Source organism: Oncorhynchus mykiss, chromosome 9 (assembly GCF_057628025.1).
Source record: "Oncorhynchus mykiss isolate SJ-2025 chromosome 9, ASM5762802v1, whole genome shotgun sequence".
NCBI lineage: Eukaryota > Metazoa > Chordata > Actinopteri > Salmoniformes > Salmonidae > Oncorhynchus > Oncorhynchus mykiss.
In genome coordinates, this window is record NC_143030.1 from 70,407,310 (window position 1) to 70,430,561 (window position 23,252).

The 23,252-nt window shown below is 44.7% G+C and overlaps 1 protein-coding gene across 3 annotated transcripts in view; it reads left to right on the forward strand.

Annotated features, from left to right (window-relative positions):
- Positions 1 to 23,252, forward strand: part of LOC110531237 (low-density lipoprotein receptor-related protein 1) — a 247,203-nt gene that overhangs the window by 181,083 nt on the left and 42,868 nt on the right. For all 3 annotated transcript variants that reach the window (XM_036988705.2, XM_036988706.2, XM_090185209.1), the window contains exons 47-61: positions 328 to 456; positions 689 to 808; positions 1,102 to 1,215; positions 2,084 to 2,233; positions 2,504 to 2,626; positions 2,892 to 3,008; positions 3,201 to 3,329; positions 3,827 to 3,949; positions 13,365 to 13,505; positions 14,265 to 14,452; positions 19,021 to 19,204; positions 19,564 to 19,649; positions 21,319 to 21,438; positions 21,777 to 21,964; positions 22,882 to 23,087. In XM_036988705.2, the coding sequence (XP_036844600.2) occupies positions 328 to 456; positions 689 to 808; positions 1,102 to 1,215; positions 2,084 to 2,233; positions 2,504 to 2,626; positions 2,892 to 3,008; positions 3,201 to 3,329; positions 3,827 to 3,949; positions 13,365 to 13,505; positions 14,265 to 14,452; positions 19,021 to 19,204; positions 19,564 to 19,649; positions 21,319 to 21,438; positions 21,777 to 21,964; positions 22,882 to 23,087 (2,118 nt within the window). The remainder of the gene's footprint in view (positions 1 to 327; positions 457 to 688; positions 809 to 1,101; positions 1,216 to 2,083; positions 2,234 to 2,503; positions 2,627 to 2,891; positions 3,009 to 3,200; positions 3,330 to 3,826; positions 3,950 to 13,364; positions 13,506 to 14,264; positions 14,453 to 19,020; positions 19,205 to 19,563; positions 19,650 to 21,318; positions 21,439 to 21,776; positions 21,965 to 22,881; positions 23,088 to 23,252) is intronic.

The following is a 23,252-nucleotide window of genomic DNA, read 5'->3' on the forward strand; positions in this document are numbered from 1 at the left end:
CCATCTTGTGGACACCATTGGAATTACAACCAGAGTGATGGCTAGAACTGGGACCTTTCTGTTGCATTTCAAAGATGGTGGTAGAAAAAAACTGCTTGTTTTGTTCTTTCTATTTTCTTCTACCAGATCTATTGTCTTATATTCTTCTACATTCAATTCACATTTCCACAAACTTCAAAGTGTTTCCTTTCAAATGGCACCATTTCAAATGGTCATTTTAGGCGAAAATTGAAAAAAAAGGGGGCTATCCCTATTAAAAGGGTCCAGTCTGGTTAGGATACATGGTGCTGACTGTATCTCCATCTCTCCTTGGTCCTACTACTGTAGCTCTGAACGCATTGTGTGGTAGTGTGGATGACTTTGAGTGTGGCAACGGTGATTGCATCAACTACAGCCTGACCTGTGATGGCATGGCCCACTGCAAGGACAAGTCAGACGAGAAACAGTCCTACTGCGGTGAGTCTGTGTGCGTACGAGCGTGTGTCTGCTTGCGCAATGCATGTCTGCAATCTGAGTACTCGGAATCTAGGCTTGAATTACATTGTCAGTTAGCACAGTGTTGCTGTTCTCAATCTTTGTACCACAAAAGGAAGAAAATTGGATGTCAATTTAATTTCAGGAGAGAGAATTTAGTCATAGTAAGACAACTGGAGAACAACTCTTCTAATGCTGGTCTTTCTCTCTGCAGCGAACCGTCTGTGTAAGAAAGGCTACAGGCGATGTATCAATGGACGCTGTATCGGCCACATGTTCTGGTGTGATGGGACTGACGACTGTGGAGATCACTCAGACGAGCTGCCCTGCAACAGTAAGTCCTGTGTGTGTGTGTGTGTCATAGTGTGACTGTGTGTGTCCATATTAATATATCCTTTGTTTGTGTGTGTCATAGTGTGACTGTGTGTGTCCATATTACTATATCCATTGTGTTGTGTGTGTGTTCATATTACTAAATCCATTGTGTTGTGTGTGTGTTCATATTACTATATCCATTGTGTTGTGTGTGTGTCATGGTGTGACTGTGTGTGTGTGTGTGTGTCATGGTGTGACTGTGTGTGTGTGTCCATATTACTATATCCATTGTGTTGTGTGTGTGTTCTCCAGTGACCCTCTGCAAAGCTGCAGAGTTCCGGTGTCGAGATGGAAGCTGCATCTCCAACTCCAGCCGCTGTGACCAGGTGGTCAACTGTGAGGACGCCAGTGATGAGATGAACTGCTGTAAGTCTACAGGCCGTCTTTACATGTTGGATATCTATTGAATAAAAATTGTTAAAGCTATTTCTCTGACCCATCCTCTATCACTAATGAAGAACTGCAGATCAGCTTGGATTCCTCTGACACTATTCCCTGTGCATTATGACATGGCCCAGACTGTAGTAGTGTACTATTCATTTAATTTTTTAAAATTACATTACCTTTATTTAACCAAGTAGGCCCTATATAGGGGATATGATGCACTTTCATACACACTCCATGTTGAATGCACAGATAATACTCCCCCACAACTAACCACTAATGTCACCAGTGTTGGAAAAGTAAACTATTGTCCTACTGAAGTAAAAGTAAAGATATCCTAATAGAAAATGACTTAAGTAAAAGTGAAAGTCTAAAAGTATTTGGTTTTAAATATACTTCAGTATAAAAAGTAAATGTAATTGCTAAAATATACTTAAGTATCAAAAGTAAAAGTATAAATCATTTCACATTCCTTATATTAAGAAAACCAGACACCACAATTGTATTTTTATTTACGGATAGCCAGGGGTGCACTCAGACATCATTTTACAAACAAAGCATTTATGTTTAGTGAGTCCGCCAGATCAGAGGCAGTAGGAATACCCAGGGATGTTCTCTTGATACGTGTGTGAATTGGACCATTTTCCTGTCCTGCGAAGCATTCAAAATGTAATAAGTACTTTTGGGTGTCAGGGAAAATGTGTGGAGTAAAAAGCAAAAGATGTCAAAAAATATAATTAGTAAAGTACAGATACCCCCAAAAAACTACTTACGTAGTACTTTAAAGTATTTTTACTGAAGTACTTTACACCACTGAATGCCACTGATGTATAATGTCCCTCCTCCCCAGTGCCAACTGACTGTTCTCGCTACTTCCGTCTGGGGGTGAAGGGGGCGACCTTCCAGAGCTGTGAGAGGACCACACTGTGCTATCTGCCTTCCTGGAAGTGTGACGGTAACAACGACTGTGGAGACTTCTCAGACGAGAGGAACTGCCCAGGTAACAGACAGATCTGGCCTTTCTCCTTTTAGGGAAATCATTATTTCATGGGTTCAAATAGTATGTGTTTACTTTCAAACACTTTGAGCATTTGCTTTAGCCTGCCTGGGAGTGCCAAAATGGGCGGGGGTGCACTTTTGGGACTATTCTATTAGTTACATTGTGCAGGCAACAAAGCATAGCTATTTGAACCACAGGTCTGACTCATAGCAGAACTTTATACGATATTCAAAACTGTTATTTTGTATTATTATATACACTCTCTACCAGACAAGAAGAAGCTGAAGTGCCCAGTGAACTTCTTTGCGTGCCCCAGTGGTCGCTGTATCCCTATGAGCTGGACCTGTGACAAGGAGAACGACTGTGAGAACGGCGCTGACGAGACCCACTGTGGTCAGTCTACTTGCCCTATATAGATACCTTCTGTCCTTCCCCCATTCCCTTAGCTGATGTAATACACAACTTTGAACTGTACTGTAGTGACACAAAGATCAAAACAGTGTTTTCAATAGATAAACACAACAACCACGGGATCAAAGTTGAATAGTTCATTCAAATAAGTAATTTCAATATATTGTGGTAAATTTGGTGATAAATGTATTCTGAAACAAATGTAACCCAGATTACGTTGAATAAAAATGTTCCTCTGTCTTTGCAGATAAGTTCTGTACGTCCACTGAGTTTGAGTGTGGGAACCATCGCTGTATCTCTAACCACTGGGTGTGTGACGGTGCCAACGACTGTGGAGACAAATCTGACGAGGACGACAGATGTAGTGAGTGACTCATCCCACACTTATATGATCTATGGCCCATATCAGACACAGTTGTCTACATTGTCAATTAATAGATCAATAGATTTTATTTGTTGACAAATAAAATTAAATCTGTTGATCATTTTAATTTAATTTATGACAACTACTAGTCTAGAGTTATCTAACCTGTTCATATCGCCTACGTCACCATAGAAACTAAGACGTGCAGCCCGGAGGCGTTCCAGTGTCCCGGCACTCATGTGTGTGTCCCTCAGCGCTGGAAGTGTGACGGGGACAAGGACTGTCTGGACGGGGCTGACGAGAGCATCAAGGCTGGCTGCTGTGAGTGGGAGTCTTCTACAGTTCTGTAGCGTGAGGACAACCGCAACACATTCACAAATGTCCTAATAATCACCACAGTTGATCTGAACTGGATTTAGTAACTGTGTCTATATGACTGGTACCCATCAAGGCTGGCTTCAGTGAGTAGGAGAAGGACACGTTAACACTCACACTAAATCTCTCATAAGACTCATTTGAGTCACACGGCTCTATTGGGTTTGGATAATGCAACCAATTATAAACTACAACATTTCGCTGGGGTATTAATAGATGAATGGGAAGACATGAGACTTCCATTGTCTTTTTATGATTCATCTTAACGATTTGATTAGCAGAGGATCTGCAGACTATTGTTAGACTGCTAAGGGTATGTATCATTCATTCTTGCAGTAGCCTCTGTTTGCTAACCCTTTCTCTGTCTATTTATCTCTTCTTTTTCTGTCTGTCTGTGTCTCTGTCTGTGTCTCTGTCTGTGTCTGTGTCTCTCTCTCTGTCAGTGTACAACAACACCTGTGATGAGAATGAGTTCATGTGTCAGAACAGACATTGTATCCCCAAGCACTTTGTGTGTGACCATGACATGGACTGCTCTGACGGATCAGACGAGTCCCCAGAGTGTGGTGAGTGTTTGTGATGCAGCATGACAACATAGGAGAAGAGAAAGGCCTATGGAGAGATGGACAGAGAGAACGGGGTTAAATGAGAGATGGACAGAGAGAACAGGGTTAAATGAGAGATGGACAGAGAGAACAGGGTTAAATGAGAGATGGACAGAGAGAATGGGGTTAAATGAGAGATGGACAGAGAGAACAGGGTTAAATGAGAGATGGACAGAGAGAACAGGGTTAAATGAGAGATGGACAGAGAGAATGGGGTTAAATGAGAGATGGACAGAGAGAACGGGGTTAAATGAGAGATAGGCAAAGAGAACGGGGTTAAATGAGAGATGGACAGAGAGAATGGGGTTAAATGAGAGATGGACAGAGAGAATGGGGTTAAATGAGAGATGGACAGAGAGAACGGGGTTAAATGAGAGATGGACAGAGAGGATGGGGTTAAATGAGAGATGGACAGAGAGAATGGGGTTAAATGAGAGATGGACAGAGAGAACGGGGTTAAATGAGAGATGGACAGAGAGAATGGGGTTAAATGAGAGATGGACAGAGAGAACGGGGTTAAATGAGAGATGGACAGAGAGAATGGGGTTAAATGAGAGATGGACAGAGAGAATGGGGTTAAATGAGAGATGGGCAGAGAGAACAGGGTTAAATGAGAGATGGACAGAGAGAATGGGGTTAAATGAGAGATAGGCAGAGAGAACGGGGTTAAATGAGAGATGGACAGAGAGAATGGGGTTAAATGAGAGATGGACAGAGAGAATGGGGTTAAATGAGAGATGGACAGAGAGAACAGGGTTAAATGAGAGATGGACAGAGTGAATGGGGTTAAATGAGAGATAGGCAGAGAGAACGGGGTTAAATGAGAAATGGACAGAGAGAACGGGGTTAAATGAGAGATGGACAGAGAGGATGGGGTTAAATGAGAGATGGGGAGAGAGAACAGGGTTAAATGAGAGATGGACAGAGAGAACAGGGTTAAATGAGAGATGGACAGAGAGAATGGGGTTAAATGAGAGATGGACAGAGAGAACAGGGTTAAATGAGAGATGGACAGAGAGAACAGGGTTAAATGAGAGATGGACAGAGAGAATGGGGTTAAATGAGAGATGGACAGAGAGAACGGGGTTAAATGAGAGATAGGCAAAGAGAACGGGGTTAAATGAGAGATGGACAGAGAGAATGGGGTTAAATGAGAGATGGACAGAGAGAATGGGGTTAAATGAGAGATGGACAGAGAGAACGGGGTTAAATGAGAGATGGACAGAGAGGATGGGGTTAAATGAGAGATGGACAGAGAGAATGGGGTTAAATGAGAGATGGACAGAGAGAACGGGGTTAAATGAGAGATGGACAGAGAGAATGGGGTTAAATGAGAGATGGACAGAGAGAACGGGGTTAAATGAGAGATGGACAGAGAGAATGGGGTTAAATGAGAGATGGGCAGAGAGAATGGGGTTAAATGAGAGATGGGCAGAGAGAACAGGGTTAAATGAGAGATGGACAGAGAGAATGGGGTTAAATGAGAGATAGGCAGAGAGAACGGGGTTAAATGAGAGATGGACAGAGAGAATGGGGTTAAATGAGAGATGGACAGAGAGAATGGGGTTAAATGAGAGATGGACAGAGAGAACAGGGTTAAATGAGAGATGGACAGAGTGAATGGGGTTAAATGAGAGATAGGCAGAGAGAACGGGGTTAAATGAGAGATGGACAGAGAGAACGGGGTTAAATGAGAGATGGACAGAGAGGATGGGGTTAAATGAGAGATGGGGAGAGAGAACAGGGTTAAATGAGAGATGGACAGAGAGAACAGGGTTAAATGAGAGATGGACAGAGAGAATGGGGTTAAATGAGAGATGGACAGAGAGAACAGGGTTAAATGAGAGATGGACAGAGAGAACAGGGTTAAATGAGAGATGGACAGAGAGAATGGGGTTAAATGAGAGATGGACAGAGAGAACGGGGTTAAATGAGAGATAGGCAAAGAGAACGGGGTTAAATGAGAGATGGACAGAGAGAATGGGGTTAAATGAGAGATGGACAGAGAGAATGGGGTTAAATGAGAGATGGACAGAGAGAACGGGGTTAAATGAGAGATGGACAGAGAGGATGGGGTTAAATGAGAGATGGACAGAGAGAATGGGGTTAAATGAGAGATGGACAGAGAGAACGGGGTTAAATGAGAGATGGACAGAGAGAATGGGGTTAAATGAGAGATGGACAGAGAGAACGGGGTTAAATGAGAGATGGACAGAGAGAATGGGGTTAAATGAGAGATGGACAGAGAGAATGGGGTTAAATGAGAGATGGGCAGAGAGAACAGGGTTAAATGAGAGATGGACAGAGAGAATGGGGTTAAATGAGAGATAGGCAGAGAGAACGGGGTTAAATGAGAGATGGACAGAGAGAATGGGGTTAAATGAGAGATGGACAGAGAGAATGGGGTTAAATGAGAGATGGACAGAGAGAACAGGGTTAAATGAGAGATGGACAGAGTGAATGGGGTTAAATGAGAGATAGGCAGAGAGAACGGGGTTAAATGAGAGATGGACAGAGAGAACGGGGTTAAATGAGAGATGGACAGAGAGGATGGGGTTAAATGAGAGATGGGGAGAGAGAACAGGGTTAAATGAGAGATGGACAGAGAGAACAGGGTTAAATGAGAGATGGACAGAGAGAATGGGGTTAAATGAGAGATGGACAGAGAGAACAGGGTTAAATGAGAGATGGACAGAGAGAACAGGGTTAAATGAGAGATGGACAGAGAGAATGGGGTTAAATGAGAGATGGACAGAGAGAACGGGGTTAAATGAGAGATAGGCAAAGAGAACGGGGTTAAATGAGAGATGGACAGAGAGAATGGGGTTAAATGAGAGATGGACAGAGAGAATGGGGTTAAATGAGAGATGGACAGAGAGAACGGGGTTAAATGAGAGATGGACAGAGAGGATGGGGTTAAATGAGAGATGGACAGAGAGAATGGGGTTAAATGAGAGATGGACAGAGAGAACGGGGTTAAATGAGAGATGGACAGAGAGAATGGGGTTAAATGAGAGATGGACAGAGAGAACGGGGTTAAATGAGAGATGGACAGAGAGAATGGGGTTAAATGAGAGATGGGCAGAGAGAATGGGGTTAAATGAGAGATGGGCAGAGAGAACAGGGTTAAATGAGAGATGGACAGAGAGAATGGGGTTAAATGAGAGATAGGCAGAGAGAACGGGGTTAAATGAGAGATGGACAGAGAGAATGGGGTTAAATGAGAGATGGACAGAGAGAATGGGGTTAAATGAGAGATGGACAGAGAGAACAGGGTTAAATGAGAGATGGACAGAGTGAATGGGGTTAAATGAGAGATAGGCAGAGAGAACGGGGTTAAATGAGAGATGGACAGAGAGAACGGGGTTAAATGAGAGATGGACAGAGAGGATGGGGTTAAATGAGAGATGGGGAGAGAGAACAGGGTTAAATGAGAGATGGACAGAGAGAATGGGGTTAAATGAGAGATGGACAGAGAGAACGGGGTTAAATGAGAGATGGACAGAGTGAATGGGGTTAAATGAGAGATAGGCAGAGAGAACGGGGTTAAATGAGAGATGGACAGAGAGAATGGGGTTAAATGAGAGATGGACAGAGAGAATGGGGTTAAATGAGAGATGGACAGAGAGAACAGGGTTAAATGAGAGATGGACAGAGTGAATGGGGTTAAATGAGAGATAGGCAGAGAGAACGGGGTTAAATGAGAGATGGACAGAGAGAACGGGGTTAAATGAGAGATGGACAGAGAGGATGGGGTTAAATGAGAGATGGGGAGAGAGAACAGGGTTAAATGAGAGATGGACAGAGAGAACAGGGTTAAATGAGAGATGGACAGAGAGAATGGGGTTAAATGAGAGATGGACAGAGAGAACAGGGTTAAATGAGAGATGGACAGAGAGAACAGGGTTAAATGAGAGATGGACAGAGAGAATGGGGTTAAATGAGAGATGGACAGAGAGAACGGGGTTAAATGAGAGATAGGCAAAGAGAACGGGGTTAAATGAGAGATGGACAGAGAGAATGGGGTTAAATGAGAGATGGACAGAGAGAATGGGGTTAAATGAGAGATGGACAGAGAGAACGGGGTTAAATGAGAGATGGACAGAGAGGATGGGGTTAAATGAGAGATGGACAGAGAGAATGGGGTTAAATGAGAGATGGACAGAGAGAACGGGGTTAAATGAGAGATGGACAGAGAGAATGGGGTTAAATGAGAGATGGACAGAGAGAACGGGGTTAAATGAGAGATGGACAGAGAGAATGGGGTTAAATGAGAGATGGGCAGAGAGAATGGGGTTAAATGAGAGATGGGCAGAGAGAACAGGGTTAAATGAGAGATGGACAGAGAGAATGGGGTTAAATGAGAGATAGGCAGAGAGAACGGGGTTAAATGAGAGATGGACAGAGAGAATGGGGTTAAATGAGAGATGGACAGAGAGAATGGGGTTAAATGAGAGATGGACAGAGAGAACAGGGTTAAATGAGAGATGGACAGAGTGAATGGGGTTAAATGAGAGATAGGCAGAGAGAACGGGGTTAAATGAGAGATGGACAGAGAGAACGGGGTTAAATGAGAGATGGACAGAGAGGATGGGGTTAAATGAGAGATGGGGAGAGAGAACAGGGTTAAATGAGAGATGGACAGAGAGAACAGGGTTAAATGAGAGATGGACAGAGAGAATGGGGTTAAATGAGAGATGGACAGAGAGAACAGGGTTAAATGAGAGATGGACAGAGAGAACAGGGTTAAATGAGAGATGGACAGAGAGAATGGGGTTAAATGAGAGATGGACAGAGAGAACGGGGTTAAATGAGAGATAGGCAAAGAGAACGGGGTTAAATGAGAGATGGACAGAGAGAATGGGGTTAAATGAGAGATGGACAGAGAGAATGGGGTTAAATGAGAGATGGACAGAGAGAACGGGGTTAAATGAGAGATGGACAGAGAGGATGGGGTTAAATGAGAGATGGACAGAGAGAATGGGGTTAAATGAGAGATGGACAGAGAGAACGGGGTTAAATGAGAGATGGACAGAGAGAATGGGGTTAAATGAGAGATGGACAGAGAGAACGGGGTTAAATGAGAGATGGACAGAGAGAATGGGGTTAAATGAGAGATGGACAGAGAGAATGGGGTTAAATGAGAGATGGGCAGAGAGAACAGGGTTAAATGAGAGATGGACAGAGAGAATGGGGTTAAATGAGAGATAGGCAGAGAGAACGGGGTTAAATGAGAGATGGACAGAGAGAATGGGGTTAAATGAGAGATGGACAGAGAGAATGGGGTTAAATGAGAGATGGACAGAGAGAACAGGGTTAAATGAGAGATGGACAGAGTGAATGGGGTTAAATGAGAGATAGGCAGAGAGAACGGGGTTAAATGAGAGATGGACAGAGAGAACGGGGTTAAATGAGAGATGGACAGAGAGGATGGGGTTAAATGAGAGATGGGGAGAGAGAACAGGGTTAAATGAGAGATGGACAGAGAGAACAGGGTTAAATGAGAGATGGACAGAGAGAATGGGGTTAAATGAGAGATGGACAGAGAGAACAGGGTTAAATGAGAGATGGACAGAGAGAACAGGGTTAAATGAGAGATGGACAGAGAGAATGGGGTTAAATGAGAGATGGACAGAGAGAACGGGGTTAAATGAGAGATAGGCAAAGAGAACGGGGTTAAATGAGAGATGGACAGAGAGAATGGGGTTAAATGAGAGATGGACAGAGAGAATGGGGTTAAATGAGAGATGGACAGAGAGAACGGGGTTAAATGAGAGATGGACAGAGAGGATGGGGTTAAATGAGAGATGGACAGAGAGAATGGGGTTAAATGAGAGATGAACAGAGAGAACGGGGTTAAATGAGAGATGGACAGAGAGAATGGGGTTAAATGAGAGATGGACAGAGAGAACGGGGTTAAATGAGAGATGGACAGAGAGAATGGGGTTAAATGAGAGATGGGCAGAGAGAATGGGGTTAAATGAGAGATGGGCAGAGAGAACAGGGTTAAATGAGAGATGGACAGAGAGAATGGGGTTAAATGAGAGATAGGCAGAGAGAACGGGGTTAAATGAGAGATGGACAGAGAGAATGGGGTTAAATGAGAGATGGACAGAGAGAATGGGGTTAAATGAGAGATGGACAGAGAGAACAGGGTTAAATGAGAGATGGACAGAGTGAATGGGGTTAAATGAGAGATAGGCAGAGAGAACGGGGTTAAATGAGAGATGGACAGAGAGAACGGGGTTAAATGAGAGATGGACAGAGAGGATGGGGTTAAATGAGAGATGGGGAGAGAGAACAGGGTTAAATGAGAGATGGACAGAGAGAACAGGGTTAAATGAGAGATGGACAGAGAGAATGGGGTTAAATGAGAGATGGACAGAGAGAACAGGGTTAAATGAGAGATGGACAGAGAGAACAGGGTTAAATGAGAGATGGACAGAGAGAATGGGGTTAAATGAGAGATGGACAGAGAGAACGGGGTTAAATGAGAGATAGGCAAAGAGAACGGGGTTAAATGAGAGATGGACAGAGAGAATGGGGTTAAATGAGAGATGGACAGAGAGAATGGGGTTAAATGAGAGATGGACAGAGAGAACGGGGTTAAATGAGAGATGGACAGAGAGGATGGGGTTAAATGAGAGATGGACAGAGAGAATGGGGTTAAATGAGAGATGGACAGAGAGAACGGGGTTAAATGAGAGATGGACAGAGAGAATGGGGTTAAATGAGAGATGGACAGAGAGAACGGGGTTAAATGAGAGATGGACAGAGAGAATGGGGTTAAATGAGAGATGGACAGAGAGAATGGGGTTAAATGAGAGATGGGCAGAGAGAACAGGGTTAAATGAGAGATGGACAGAGAGAATGGGGTTAAATGAGAGATAGGCAGAGAGAACGGGGTTAAATGAGAGATGGACAGAGAGAATGGGGTTAAATGAGAGATGGACAGAGAGAATGGGGTTAAATGAGAGATGGACAGAGAGAACAGGGTTAAATGAGAGATGGACAGAGTGAATGGGGTTAAATGAGAGATAGGCAGAGAGAACGGGGTTAAATGAGAGATGGACAGAGAGAACGGGGTTAAATGAGAGATGGACAGAGAGGATGGGGTTAAATGAGAGATGGGGAGAGAGAACAGGGTTAAATGAGAGATGGACAGAGAGAATGGGGTTAAATGAGAGATGGACAGAGAGAATGGGGTTAAATGAGAGATGGGCAGAGAGAATGGGGTTAAATGAGAGATGAGGAGAGAGAACGGGGTTAAATGAGAGATGGACAGAGAGAACAGGGTTAAATGAGAGATGGGCAGAGAGAATGGGGTTAAATGAGAGATGGGGAGAGAGAACGGGGTTAAATGAGAGATGAGGAGAGAGAACAGGGTTAAATGAGAGATGGACAGAGAGAACAGGGTTAAATGAGAGATGGGCAGAGAGAATGGGGTTAAATGAGAGATGGGGAGAGAGAACAGGGTTAAATGAGAGATGGACAGAGAGAATGGGGTTAAATGAGAGATGGGGAGAGAGAACGGGGTTAAATGAGAGATGGACAGAGAGAACAGGGTTAAATGGGAGATGGGCAGAGAGAATGGGGTTAAATGAGAGATGGACAGAGAGAATTTGCTTAAATGAGAGTTGTGGAGAGAGAACGGGGTTAAATGAGAGATGGGGAGAGAGAACAGGGTTAAATGAGAGATGGGGAGAGAGAACAGGGTTAAATGAGAGATGGGCAGAGAGAACAGGGTTAAATGAGAGATGGACAGAGAGAACGGGGTTAAATGAGAGATGGACAGAGAGAATGGGGTTAAATGAGAGATGGACAGAGAGAATGGGGTTAAATGAGAGATGGGCAGAGAGAACAGGGTTAAATGAGAGATGGGGAGACAGAACAGGGTTAAATGAGAAATGGGCAGAGAGAATGGGGTTAAATGAGAGATGAGGAGAGAGAACAGGGTTAAATGAGAGATGGGCAGAGAGAATGGGGTTAAATGAGAGATGGGGAGAGAGAACAGGGTTAAATGAGAGATGGGGAGAGAGAACAGGGTTAAATGAGAGATGGGCAGAGAGAACAGGGTTAAATGAGAGATGGGGAGAGAGAATGGGGTTAAATGAGAGATGGGCAGAGAGAATGGGGTTAAATGAGAGATGGACAGAGAGAATTTGCTTAAATGAGAGATGTGGAGAGAGAACGGGGTTAAATGAGAGATGGGGAGAGAGAACAGGGTTAAATGAGAGATGGGCAGAGAGAACAGGGTTAAATGAGAGATGGGGAGAGAGAATGGGGTTAAATGAGAGATGGGCAGAGAGAACAGGGTTAAATGAGAGATGGGCAGAGAGAATGGGGTTAAATGAGAGATGGACAGAGAGAATTTGCTTAAATGAGAGATGTGGAGAGAACGGGGTTAAATGAGAGATGGGGAGAGAGAACAGGGTTAAATGAGAGATGGGGAGAGAGAACAGGGTTAAATGAGAGATGGGCAGAGAGAACAGGGTTAAATGAGAGATGGACAGAGAGAACGGGGTTAAATGAGAGATGGACAGAGAGAATGGGGTTAAATGAGAGATGGACAGAGAGAATGGGGTTAAATGAGAGATGGGCAGAGAGAACAGGGTTAAATGAGAGATGGGGAGACAGAACAGGGTTAAATGAGAAATGGGCAGAGAGAATGGGGTTAAATGAGAGATGAGGAGAGAGAGCAGGGTTAAATGAGAGATGGGCAGAGAGAATGGGGTTAAATGAGAGATAGGCAGAGAGAATGGGGTTAAATGAGAGATGGACAGAGAGAATTTGCTTAAATGAGAGATGTGGAGAGAGAACGGGGTTAAATGAGAGATGGGGAGAGAGAACAGGGTTAAATGAGAGATGGGCAGAGAGAACAGGGTTAAATGAGAGATGGGGAGAGAGAATGGGGTTAAATGAGAGATGGACAGAGAGAATGGGGTTAAATGAGAGATGGGCAGAGAGAACAGGGTTAAATGAGAGATGGGGAGAGAGAACAGGGTTAAATGAGAGATGGGCAGAGAGAATGGGGTTAAATGAGAGATGAGGAGAGAGAACAGGGTTAAATGAGAGATGGGCAGAGAGAATGGGGTTAAATGAGAGATGGGGAGAGAGAACGGGGATAAATGAGAGATGGACAGAGAGAACAGGGTTAAATGAGAGATGGGCTGAGAGAACGGGGTTAAATGAGAGATGGACAGAGAGAACAGGGTTAAATGAGAGATGGGCAGAGAGAACGGGGTTAAATGCCTCAGTACTGTCTCTTCGCATCTCTCGCCCTGCACTCTCCAAAAAATATGTTCCCCTGGTTACAAATGTATTTAAACTAATGTACCCTCGAAAATACACTTGTGATTGTGGTATTGTTCTGTAGAGTACCCAACGTGTGGGCCAGGGGAGTTCCGCTGTACCAACGGCCGCTGCCTCAACCAGAAGGTCTGGGAGTGTGACGGAGAGTTTGACTGTCAGGACCGCTCAGACGAGGTCCCCAAGAACCCCCACTGCACAGACTCAGGTCAGACAGACAGACAGACAGACAGACAGACAGACAGACTGTGGTTTACATCTGTACTGTAGACATGCACAGTACATATCACTGCACAGACTCAGGTCAGACAGACAGACAGACAGACAGACAGACAGACAGACAGACAGACAGACAGACACACTGTGGTTTACATCTGTACTGTAGACATGCACAGTACATATCACAGCACAGACTCAGGTCAGACAGACAGACAGACAGACAGACAGACAGACAGACACACTGTGGTTTACATCTGTACTGTAGACATGCACAGTACATATCACAGCACAGACTCAGGTCAGACAGACAGACAGACAGACAGACAGACAGACAGACAGACAGACAGACAAACTGTGGTTTACATCTGTACTGTAGACATGCACAGTACATATCACAGCACAGACTCAGGTCAGACAGACAGACTGTGGTTTACATCTGTACTGTAGACATGCACAGTACATATCACAGCACAGACTCAGGTCAGACAGACACACTGTGGTTTACATCTGTACTGTAGACATGCACAGTACATATCACAGCTTTTGTGTGTTATATTGTTGTTACATTGTTAACAAGTGTAATTGCCTATGGCTTCTGCTAAAAATACCATAGCATCCTTCTTGGCAGGTTTAGTTTGACTCAGACACATTCATGTTCTCTCTGGCCATTGCAGTAGAGCAACCTTACTAGTTTGAGCTATCAGCTATTCAGTCTGCAGAACCTAAATTGATCTTCTTCCATCAACAGAGAGGAAGTGTAATGAGTCTGCCTACATGTGTCGTACCGGGAAGTGTCTTAACGAGACGTTGCTGTGTGACCATAACGACGACTGTGGCGACGGCTCTGACGAACTCAACTGCTTCATCAACGAGTGTCTCAACAGCAAGCAGAGTGGCTGCTCTCAGCTCTGTGAGGACCTCAAGATAGGTTTCAAGGTAAGGGGCGTGTGTGTGCGTCTGCATGTAGCTTGTGTGCACGTTTGCAATATTTCTACCAGTGTAATACAACCTGGAGATTCTGCAACATAATCGAATCCCTCCAGCTCAGTCTCATCTCCCTCCTGTAGCTCAGTCTCATCCCCCTCCTGTAGCTCAGTCTCATCACACTCCTGTAGCTGTCTCATCACCCTCCTGTAGTTCAGTCTCATCACCCTCCTGTAGTTCAGTCTCATCACCCTCCTGTAGCTCAGTCTCATCACCCTCCTGTAGCTCAGTCTCATCACCCTCCTGTAGTTCAGTCTCATCACCCTCCTGTAGTTCAGTCTCATCACCCTCCTGTAGTTCAGTCTCATCACCCTCCTGTAGCTCAGTCTCATCACCCTCCTATAGATCAATCTCATCACCCTCCTGTAGCTCAGTCTCATGACCCTCCTGTAGCTCAGTCTCATGACCCTCCTGTAGCTCAGTCGCATCACCTTCCTGTAGCTCAGTCTCATCACCCTCCTGTAGCTCAGTCTCATCACCCTCCTATAGATCAGTCTCATCACCCTCCTGTAGCTCAGTCTCATGACCCTCCTGTAGCTCAGTCTCATGACCCTCCTGTAGCTCAGTCGCATCACCCTCCTGTAGCTCAGTCTCATCACCCTCCTGTAGCTCAGTCTTATCACCCTACTGTAGTTCAGTCTCATCACCCTCCTGTAGCTCAGTCTCATCACCCTCCTGTAGCTCAGTCCCATCACCCTCCTGTAGCTCAGTCTCATCACCCTCCTGTAGCTCAGTCTCATCACCCTCCTGTAGCTCAGTCTCATCACCCTCCTGTAGTTCAGTCTCATCACCCTCCTGTAGTTCAGTCTCATCACCCTCCTGTAGATCAGTCTCATCACCCTCCTGTAGATCAGTCTCATCACCCTCCTGTAGCTCAGTATCATCACCCTCCTGTAGATCAGTCTCATCACCCTCCTGTAGATCAGTCTCATCACCCTCCTGTAGCTCAGTCTCATCACCCTCCTGTAGTTCAGTCTCATCACCCTCCTGTAGATCAGTCTCATCACCCTCCTGTAGCTCAGTCTCATCACCCTCCTGTAGATCAGTCTCATCACCCTCCTGTAGTTCAGTCTCATCACCCTCCTGTAGCTCAGTCTCATGACCCTCCTGTAACTCAGTCTCATGACCCTCCTGTAGCTCAGTCTCATCACCCTCCTGTAGCTCAGTCTCATCACCCTCCTGTAGTTCAGTCTCATCACCCTCCTGTAGTTCAGTCTTATCACCCTCCTGTAGATCAGTCTCATCACCCTCCTGTAGCTCAGTCTCATCACCCTCCTGTAGTTCAGTCTCATCACCCTCCTGTAGATCAGTCTCATCACCCTCCTGTAGCTCAGTCTCATCACCCTCCTGTAGTTCAGTCTCATCACCCTCCTGTAGATCAGTCTCATCACCCTCCTGTAGATCAGTCTCATCACCCTCCTGTAGATCAGTCTCATCACCCTCCTGTAGTTCAGTCTCATCACCCTCCTGTAGCTCAGTCTCATCACCCTCCTGTAGATCAGTCTCATCACCCTCCTGTAGTTCAGCTGTCTGCTCTACATGAACTGTTGGTGAACAGTGTGAATCTGCTGGTACAGCACTGACCTACTGTATTGACATGTTGTCTGTGTGTCCCTTGGGTCTCTACAGTGTTTTACTGTATTGACATGTTGTCTGTGTGTCCCTGGGGTCTCTACAGTGTTCTACTGTATTGACATGTTGTCTGTGTGTCCCTGGGGTCTCTACAGTGTTCTACTGTATTGACATGTTGTCTGTGTGTCCCTTGGGTCTCTACAGTGTTCTACTGTATTGACATGTTGTCTGTGTGTCCCTGGGGTCTCTACAGTGTTCTACTGTATTGACATGTTGTCTGTGTGTCCCTTGGATCTCTACAGTGTTCTACTGTATTGACATGTTGTCTGTGTGTCCCTTGGGTCTCTACAGTGTTCTACTGTATTGACATGTTGTCTGTGTGTCCCTGGGGTCTCTACAGTGTTCTACTGTATTGACATGTTGTCTGTGTGTCCCTTGGGTCTCTACAGTGTTCTACTGTATTGACATGTTGTCTGTGTGTCCCTGGGGTCTCTACAGTGTTCTACTGTATTGACATGTTGTCTGTGTGTCCCTTGGGTCTCTACAGTGTTCTACTGTATTGAAATGTTGTCTGTGTGTCCCTTGGGTCTCTACAGTGTTCTACTGTATTGACATGTTGTCTGTGTGTCCCTGGGGTCTCTACAGTGTTCTACTGTATTGACATGTTGTCTGTGTGTCCCTTGGGTCTCTACAGTGTTCTACTGTATTGACATGTTGTCTGTGTGTCCCCGGGGTCTCTACAGTGTTCTACTGTATTGACATGTTGTCTGTGTGTCCCCTGGGTCTCTACAGTGTTCTACTGTATTGAAATGTTGTCTGTGTGTCCCTGGGGTCTCTACAGTGTTCTACTGTATTGACATGTTGTCTGTGTGTCCCTGGGGTCTCTACAGTGTTCTACTGTATTGACATGTTGTCTGTGTGTCCCTGGGGTCTCTACAGTGTTCTACTGTATTGACATGTTGTCTGTGTGTCCCCTGTGTCTCTACAGTGTTTTACTGTATTGAAATGTTGTCTGTGTGTCCCTGGGGTCTCTACAGTGTTCTACTGTATTGACATGTTGTCTGTGTGTCCCCTGGGTCTCTACAGTGTTATACTGTATTGACATGTTGTCTGTGTGTCCCCTGTGTCTCTACAGTGTTCTACTGTATTGAAATGTTGTCTGTGTGTCCCTGGGGTCTCTACAGTGTTCTACTGTATTGACATGTTGTCTGTGTGTCCCCTGGGTCTCTACAGTGTTCTACTGTATTGACATGTTGTCTGTGTGTCCCTTGGGTCTCTACAGTGTTCTACTGTATTGACATGTTGTCTGTGTGTCCCTTGGGTCTCTACAGTGTTCTACTGTATTGACATGTTGTCTGTGTGTCCCTGGGGTCTCTACAGTGTTCTACTGTATTGACATGTTGTCTGTGTGTCCCCTGGGTCTCTACAGTGTTCTACTGTATTGACATGTTGTCTGTGTGTCCCTTGGGTCTCTACAGTGTTCTACTGTATTGACATGTTGTCTGTGTGTCCCTGGGGTCTCTACAGTGTTCTACTGTATTGACATGTTGTCTGTGTGTCCCTTGGGTCTCTACAGTGTTCTACTGTATTGACATGTTGTCTGTGTGTCCCTTGGGTCTCTACAGTGTTTTACTGTATTGACATGTTGTCTGTGTGTCCCTTGGGTCTCTACAGTGTTCTACTGTATTGACATGTTGTCTGTGTGTCCCTTGGGTCTCTACAGTGTTTTACTGTATTGACATGTTGTCTGTGTGTCCCTGGGGTCTCTACAGTGTTCTACTGTATTGACATGTTGTCTGTGTGTCCCTTGGGTCTCTACAGTGTTTTACTGTATTGACATGTTGTCTGTGTGTCCCTGGGGTCTCTACAGTGTTCTACTGTATTGACATGTTGTCTGTGTGTCCCTTGGGTCTCTACAGTGTTCTACTGTATTGACATGTTGTCTGTGTGTCCCTGGGGTCTCTACAGTGTTCTACTGTATTGACATGTTGTCTGTGTGTCCCTTGGGTCTCTACAGTGTTTTACTGTATTGAAATGTTGTCTGTGTGTCCCTGGGGTCTCTACAGTGTTCTACTGTATTGACATGTTGTCTGTGTGTCCCTTGGGTCTCTACAGTGTTCTACTGTATTGACATGTTGTCTGTGTGTCCCTGGGGTCTCTACAGTGTTCTACTGTATTGACATGTTGTCTGTGTGTCCCTTGGGTCTCTACAGTGTTCTACTGTATTGACATGTTGTCTGTGTGTCCCTGGGGTCTCTACAGTGTTCTACTGTATTGACATGTTGTCTGTGTGTCCCTTGGGTCTCTACAGTGTTCTACTGTATTGAAATGTTGTCTGTGTGTCCCTGGGGTCTCTACAGTGTTCTACTGTATTGAAATGTTGTCTGTGTGTCCCTGGGGTCTCTACAGTGTTCTACTGTATTGACATGTTGTCTGTGTGTCCCCTGTGTCTCTACAGTGTTCTACTGTATTGAAATGTTGTCTGTGTGTCCCCTGGATCTCTACAGTGTTCTACTGTATTGACATGTTTTCTGTGTGTCCCTTGGGTCTCTACAGTGTTCTACTGTATTGAAATGTTGTCTGTGTGTCCCTGGTGTCTCTACAGTGTTCTACTGTATTGACATGTTGTCTGTGTGTCCCCTGGGTCTCTACGGTGTTCTACTGTATTGACATGTTGTCTGTGTGTCCCCTGTGTCTCTACAGTGTTCTACTGTATTGAAATGTTGTCTGTGTGTCCCTGGGGTCTCTACAGTGTTCTACTGTATTGACATGTTGTCTGTGTGTCCCTGGGGTCTCTACAGTGTTCTACTGTATTGACATGTTGTCTGTGTGTCCCCTGGGTCTCTACAGTGTTCTACTGTATTGACATGTTGTCTGTGTGTCCCTGGGGTCTCTACAGTGTTCTACTGTATTGACATGTTGTCTGTGTGTCCCCTGGGTCTCTACAGTGCAGGTGTCACCCTGGCTTCCAGCTGAAGCGCGATGGGAAGACGTGTGTGGATATAGATGAGTGTACCACGTCCTACCCCTGTACCCAGCGCTGTATCAATACCCACGGATCCTTCCACTGTCTCTGTGTGGAGGGCTTCCAGCTACGACCTGACAATCCTACTGTCTGCAAGTCCACCTCTGGTAAGACCAACAGCGGGGACGTCTTGGACTTAAGGTCCAGTAACAACTTTTCATTTTTGTTTTCCATTGCGAAATGTTTTCAAACGTCTTCCATTGTGTGCCCCAAGGAACATGGCCCAGCTGTAAGTGGTTCAATTTCCAACCTGACCCTCCTACCATTATGGCCACCTATTCATCCCCAGCTTCCAATTGGCTCATTCATCCCCACTCCTCTCCCTTGTAACTAGTCGCCAGGTCATTGCTATAAATGAGTATGTGTTCTCAGTCAACTTAGCTGGTAAAAAAAATATATGTCTTTCTTTGTGACAAGTTCAACCATGAACAGAGCCCCTTTCCCCAATCTGTTTGTCTCTCTACAGATGAGGAGCCGTTCCTGATCTTTGCTAATCGGTACTACCTGAGGAAGCTGGGCCTGGATGGTTCCAACTACACCCTGATAAAACAGGTGGGACAACAAGCACTGTGTGGAAACAATGAGCTAAATGTTAACCATGTGTCAGTTTTTATGATTATTCATAATCAGTGATAGTGATACCTGATGCATCATGTATCCTGTATCATGTATCCTGTATCCTGGAGTGTGAATGTGTATGTCTTGTGTTTGCGTGCATGTGTGTGTATTCCAGTGTGTATGCTTGGTGAACTGAAGGGGACTATGATTGTTGTTTCCATGACTAGGTGCCCAGACATTATATACATCCAAAGCATGATCTTTGCAAATGAAATATAATTTGAGTTCAAAATTAATGCATGTGTAATGTAATTTGTGGATCCAAATAACCAATTAAAAATGTACAGTTGAATTCAAAAGTTAACATACACTTAGGTTTGAGTCATTAAAACTTGTTTTCAACCACTCCACAAATGTCTTGTTAACTAACTATAGTTTTGGCAAGTCGGTTAGGACATATACTTTGTGCATGACACAAGTCATTTTCCCAACAATTGTTTACAGACAGATTATTTCACTTATAATTCACTGTATCACAATTCCAGTGGGTCAGAAGTTTACATACACTAAGTTGACTGTGCCTTTAAACAGCTTGGAAAATTCCAGAAAATTATGTCATGGCTTTAGAAGCTTCTGATAGGCTAATTGACATAATTTGAGTCAATTGGAGGTGTACAAAAGTGCAAATCAATCCCAGAACAACAGCAAAGGACCTTGTGAGGATGCTGGAGGAAACGGGCACAAAAGTATCTATATCCACAGTAAAACAAGTCCTTTATCAACATAACCTGAAAGACCTCTCAGCAAGGAAGAAGCCACTGCTCAAAAACCGCCATAAAAAGACAGACTACGGTTTGCAACTGCACATGGGGACAAAGATCATACTTTTTTGAGAAATGTCCTCTGGTCTAATGAAACCAAAATAGAACTGTTTTATAGAACCCAACCGTGAAGCATGGGGGTGGAAGCCTCATGTTGTGGGGGTGTTTTGCTGCAGGAGGGACTGGTGCACTTCACAAAACAGATGGCATGAAGAGCAGGAAAATTATGTGGATATATTGAAGCAACATCTGAAAACATCAGTCAGGAAGTTAAAGCTTGGTTGCGATTGGGTCTTCCAAATGGACAATGACCCCAAGCATACTTCCAAAGTTGTGGCAAAATGGCTAAAGGACAACAAAGTCAAGGTATTGGAGTGGCCATCACAAAACCCTGACCGCTATCCTATAGACAATTTGTGGGCAGAACTGAAAAAGTGTGTGAGAGCAAGGATGCCTACAAACCTGACTCAGTTACACCAGCTTTGTCAGGAGGAATGGACCAAAATTCACCCAACTTATTGTGGGAAGCTTGTGGAAGGCTACCCGAAACGTTTGACCCAAGTTAAACAATTTAAAGGCAATGCTACCAAATACTAATTGAGTGCATGTAAAGTTCTGACCCACTGGGAATGTGATGAAAGAAATTAAAGCTGAAATAAATAATTCTCTCTACTTTTATTCTGACATTTCACATTCTTAAAATAAAGTGGTGATCCTTAATGACCAAAGACAAGGAATTCTTACTAGGATTAAATGTCAGGAATTGTGAAACTGAGTTTAAATGTTTTTGGCTAAGGTGTATGTAAACTTCCCGAATTCAACTGTATGTGTGTGGATACCAGGGCCTGAACAATGCAGTGGCTCTGGACTTCCACTATGCAGAACAGATGCTCTACTGGACAGACGTGACCACTCAGGGCTCCATGATACGACGCATGAACATCAACGGCAGTAACATAGAGGTCAGTAGGGCGGTTGTCCGGTCTGTGACTCTCTCATTGAGTCTAAGGACAGCTGGACAGCTGGCTAGTCCTTGACTCTGATTGTACCATTGATCTGTTAGTGACTCTGATTGGTCAGTTGGCCTGTTTGTGTCTCTCTGGTTGGGCAACTGACCTGTTAGTAACTTTCGGATTGGACATTTCCCCAGTCTGTGATTCTCATTAGACAGTAGGCTAGTTTATTTCTCTCTTATTGGTCAGTTGGCCTTCCTGTGGCTGTGATTGGACAGTTGGCCAGTCTATGACTCTCTGGTTGGTCAGTTAGCCAGTATCTGACTCTCTGATTGGCTCTTGTCCAGGTGCTGCACCGGACCTCCCTCAGTAACCCAGATGGATTGGCTGTAGACTGGGTGGGAGGGAACCTTTACTGGTGTGATAAGGGGCGGGACACCATCGAGGTGTCCAAGCTCAACGGAACCTTTCGGTCGGTCTTGGTGAACGCCGGCCTGAGGGAACCACGCGCTGTGGCTTTGGACGTACGCAACGGGTAAGAGGCACAGCCCAGAATATAATACTGTACTAGAAACTGCACTAGAAACTCCTGCATGGTCTGAGACTGGAGCTTTGTCACATGATAATGAAATATAATGGTATATTAAGGACAGATATTCTTCCTGACAACATGTCCAGATTTAGGCTACAACTAAACTCAGCAACAAAAAAATGTCCTCTCACTGTCAACTGTGTTTATTTAACATGTGTAAATATTTGGATGAACAAGATTCAATAACTGAGACAAACTGAACAAGTTCACAGACGTGATTAACAGAAATTGAATAATGTGTCCCTGAACAAAGGGGTGGTCAAAATCAAAAGCAACAGTCAGTATCTGGTGTGGCCACCAGCTGCATTAAGTACTGCAGTGCATCTCCTCCTCATGGACTGCACCAGATTTGCTAGTTCTTGCTGTGAGATGTTACCCCACTCTTCCACAAAGGCATCTGCAAGTTCCCAGACATTTCTAGGGGGAATGGCCCTATCCCTCACCCTCCGATCCAACAGGTCCCAGACGTGCTCAATGGGATTGAGATCCGGGCTCTTCGCTGGCCATGGTGTAATAATGGGATGCTGATGTAATGGTGTAATAATATGATGCTGATGTAATGGTGTAATAATGTGATCCTGATGTAATGGTGTAATAATGTGACACTGATGTAATGGTGTAATAATGTGACACTGGTGTAATGGTGTAATAATGGGATGCTGATGTAATGGTGTAATAATATGATGCTGATGTAATGGTGAAATAATGGGATGCTGATGTAATGGTGTAATAATGTGATCCTGATGTAATGGTGTAATAATGTGATCTTGATGTTATGGTGTAATAATGGGATGCTGATGTAATAATGTGATGCTGATGTAATGGTGTAATATGATGCTGTCCCCTGTCCTGTTCCTCAGGTACCTGTATTGGTCAGACTGGGGGGACAACCCGCATATAGGGCGGATCGGGATGGACGGCTCCAACAGAAGTGTGATTGTAGAGGATAAGATCACCTGGCCCAACGGCCTCACGCTGGACTTAATCAATGACCGCATCTACTGGGCCGACGCCAGAGAGGACTACATCGAGTTCGCCAGCCTGGACGGGAGTAACAGACACACGGGTAATGTATATTGTCATAGACAGAGAGATTACTATATTACAATTGCCATCATGGAACATCAAACCGCTGTCGCATAATAGGTTATGTAATTATGTAAAACGCACACACACGACATGATGCCATAGACCAGGTCACAGTGGTGCTGGGGATAGCCCTGCCACAGTA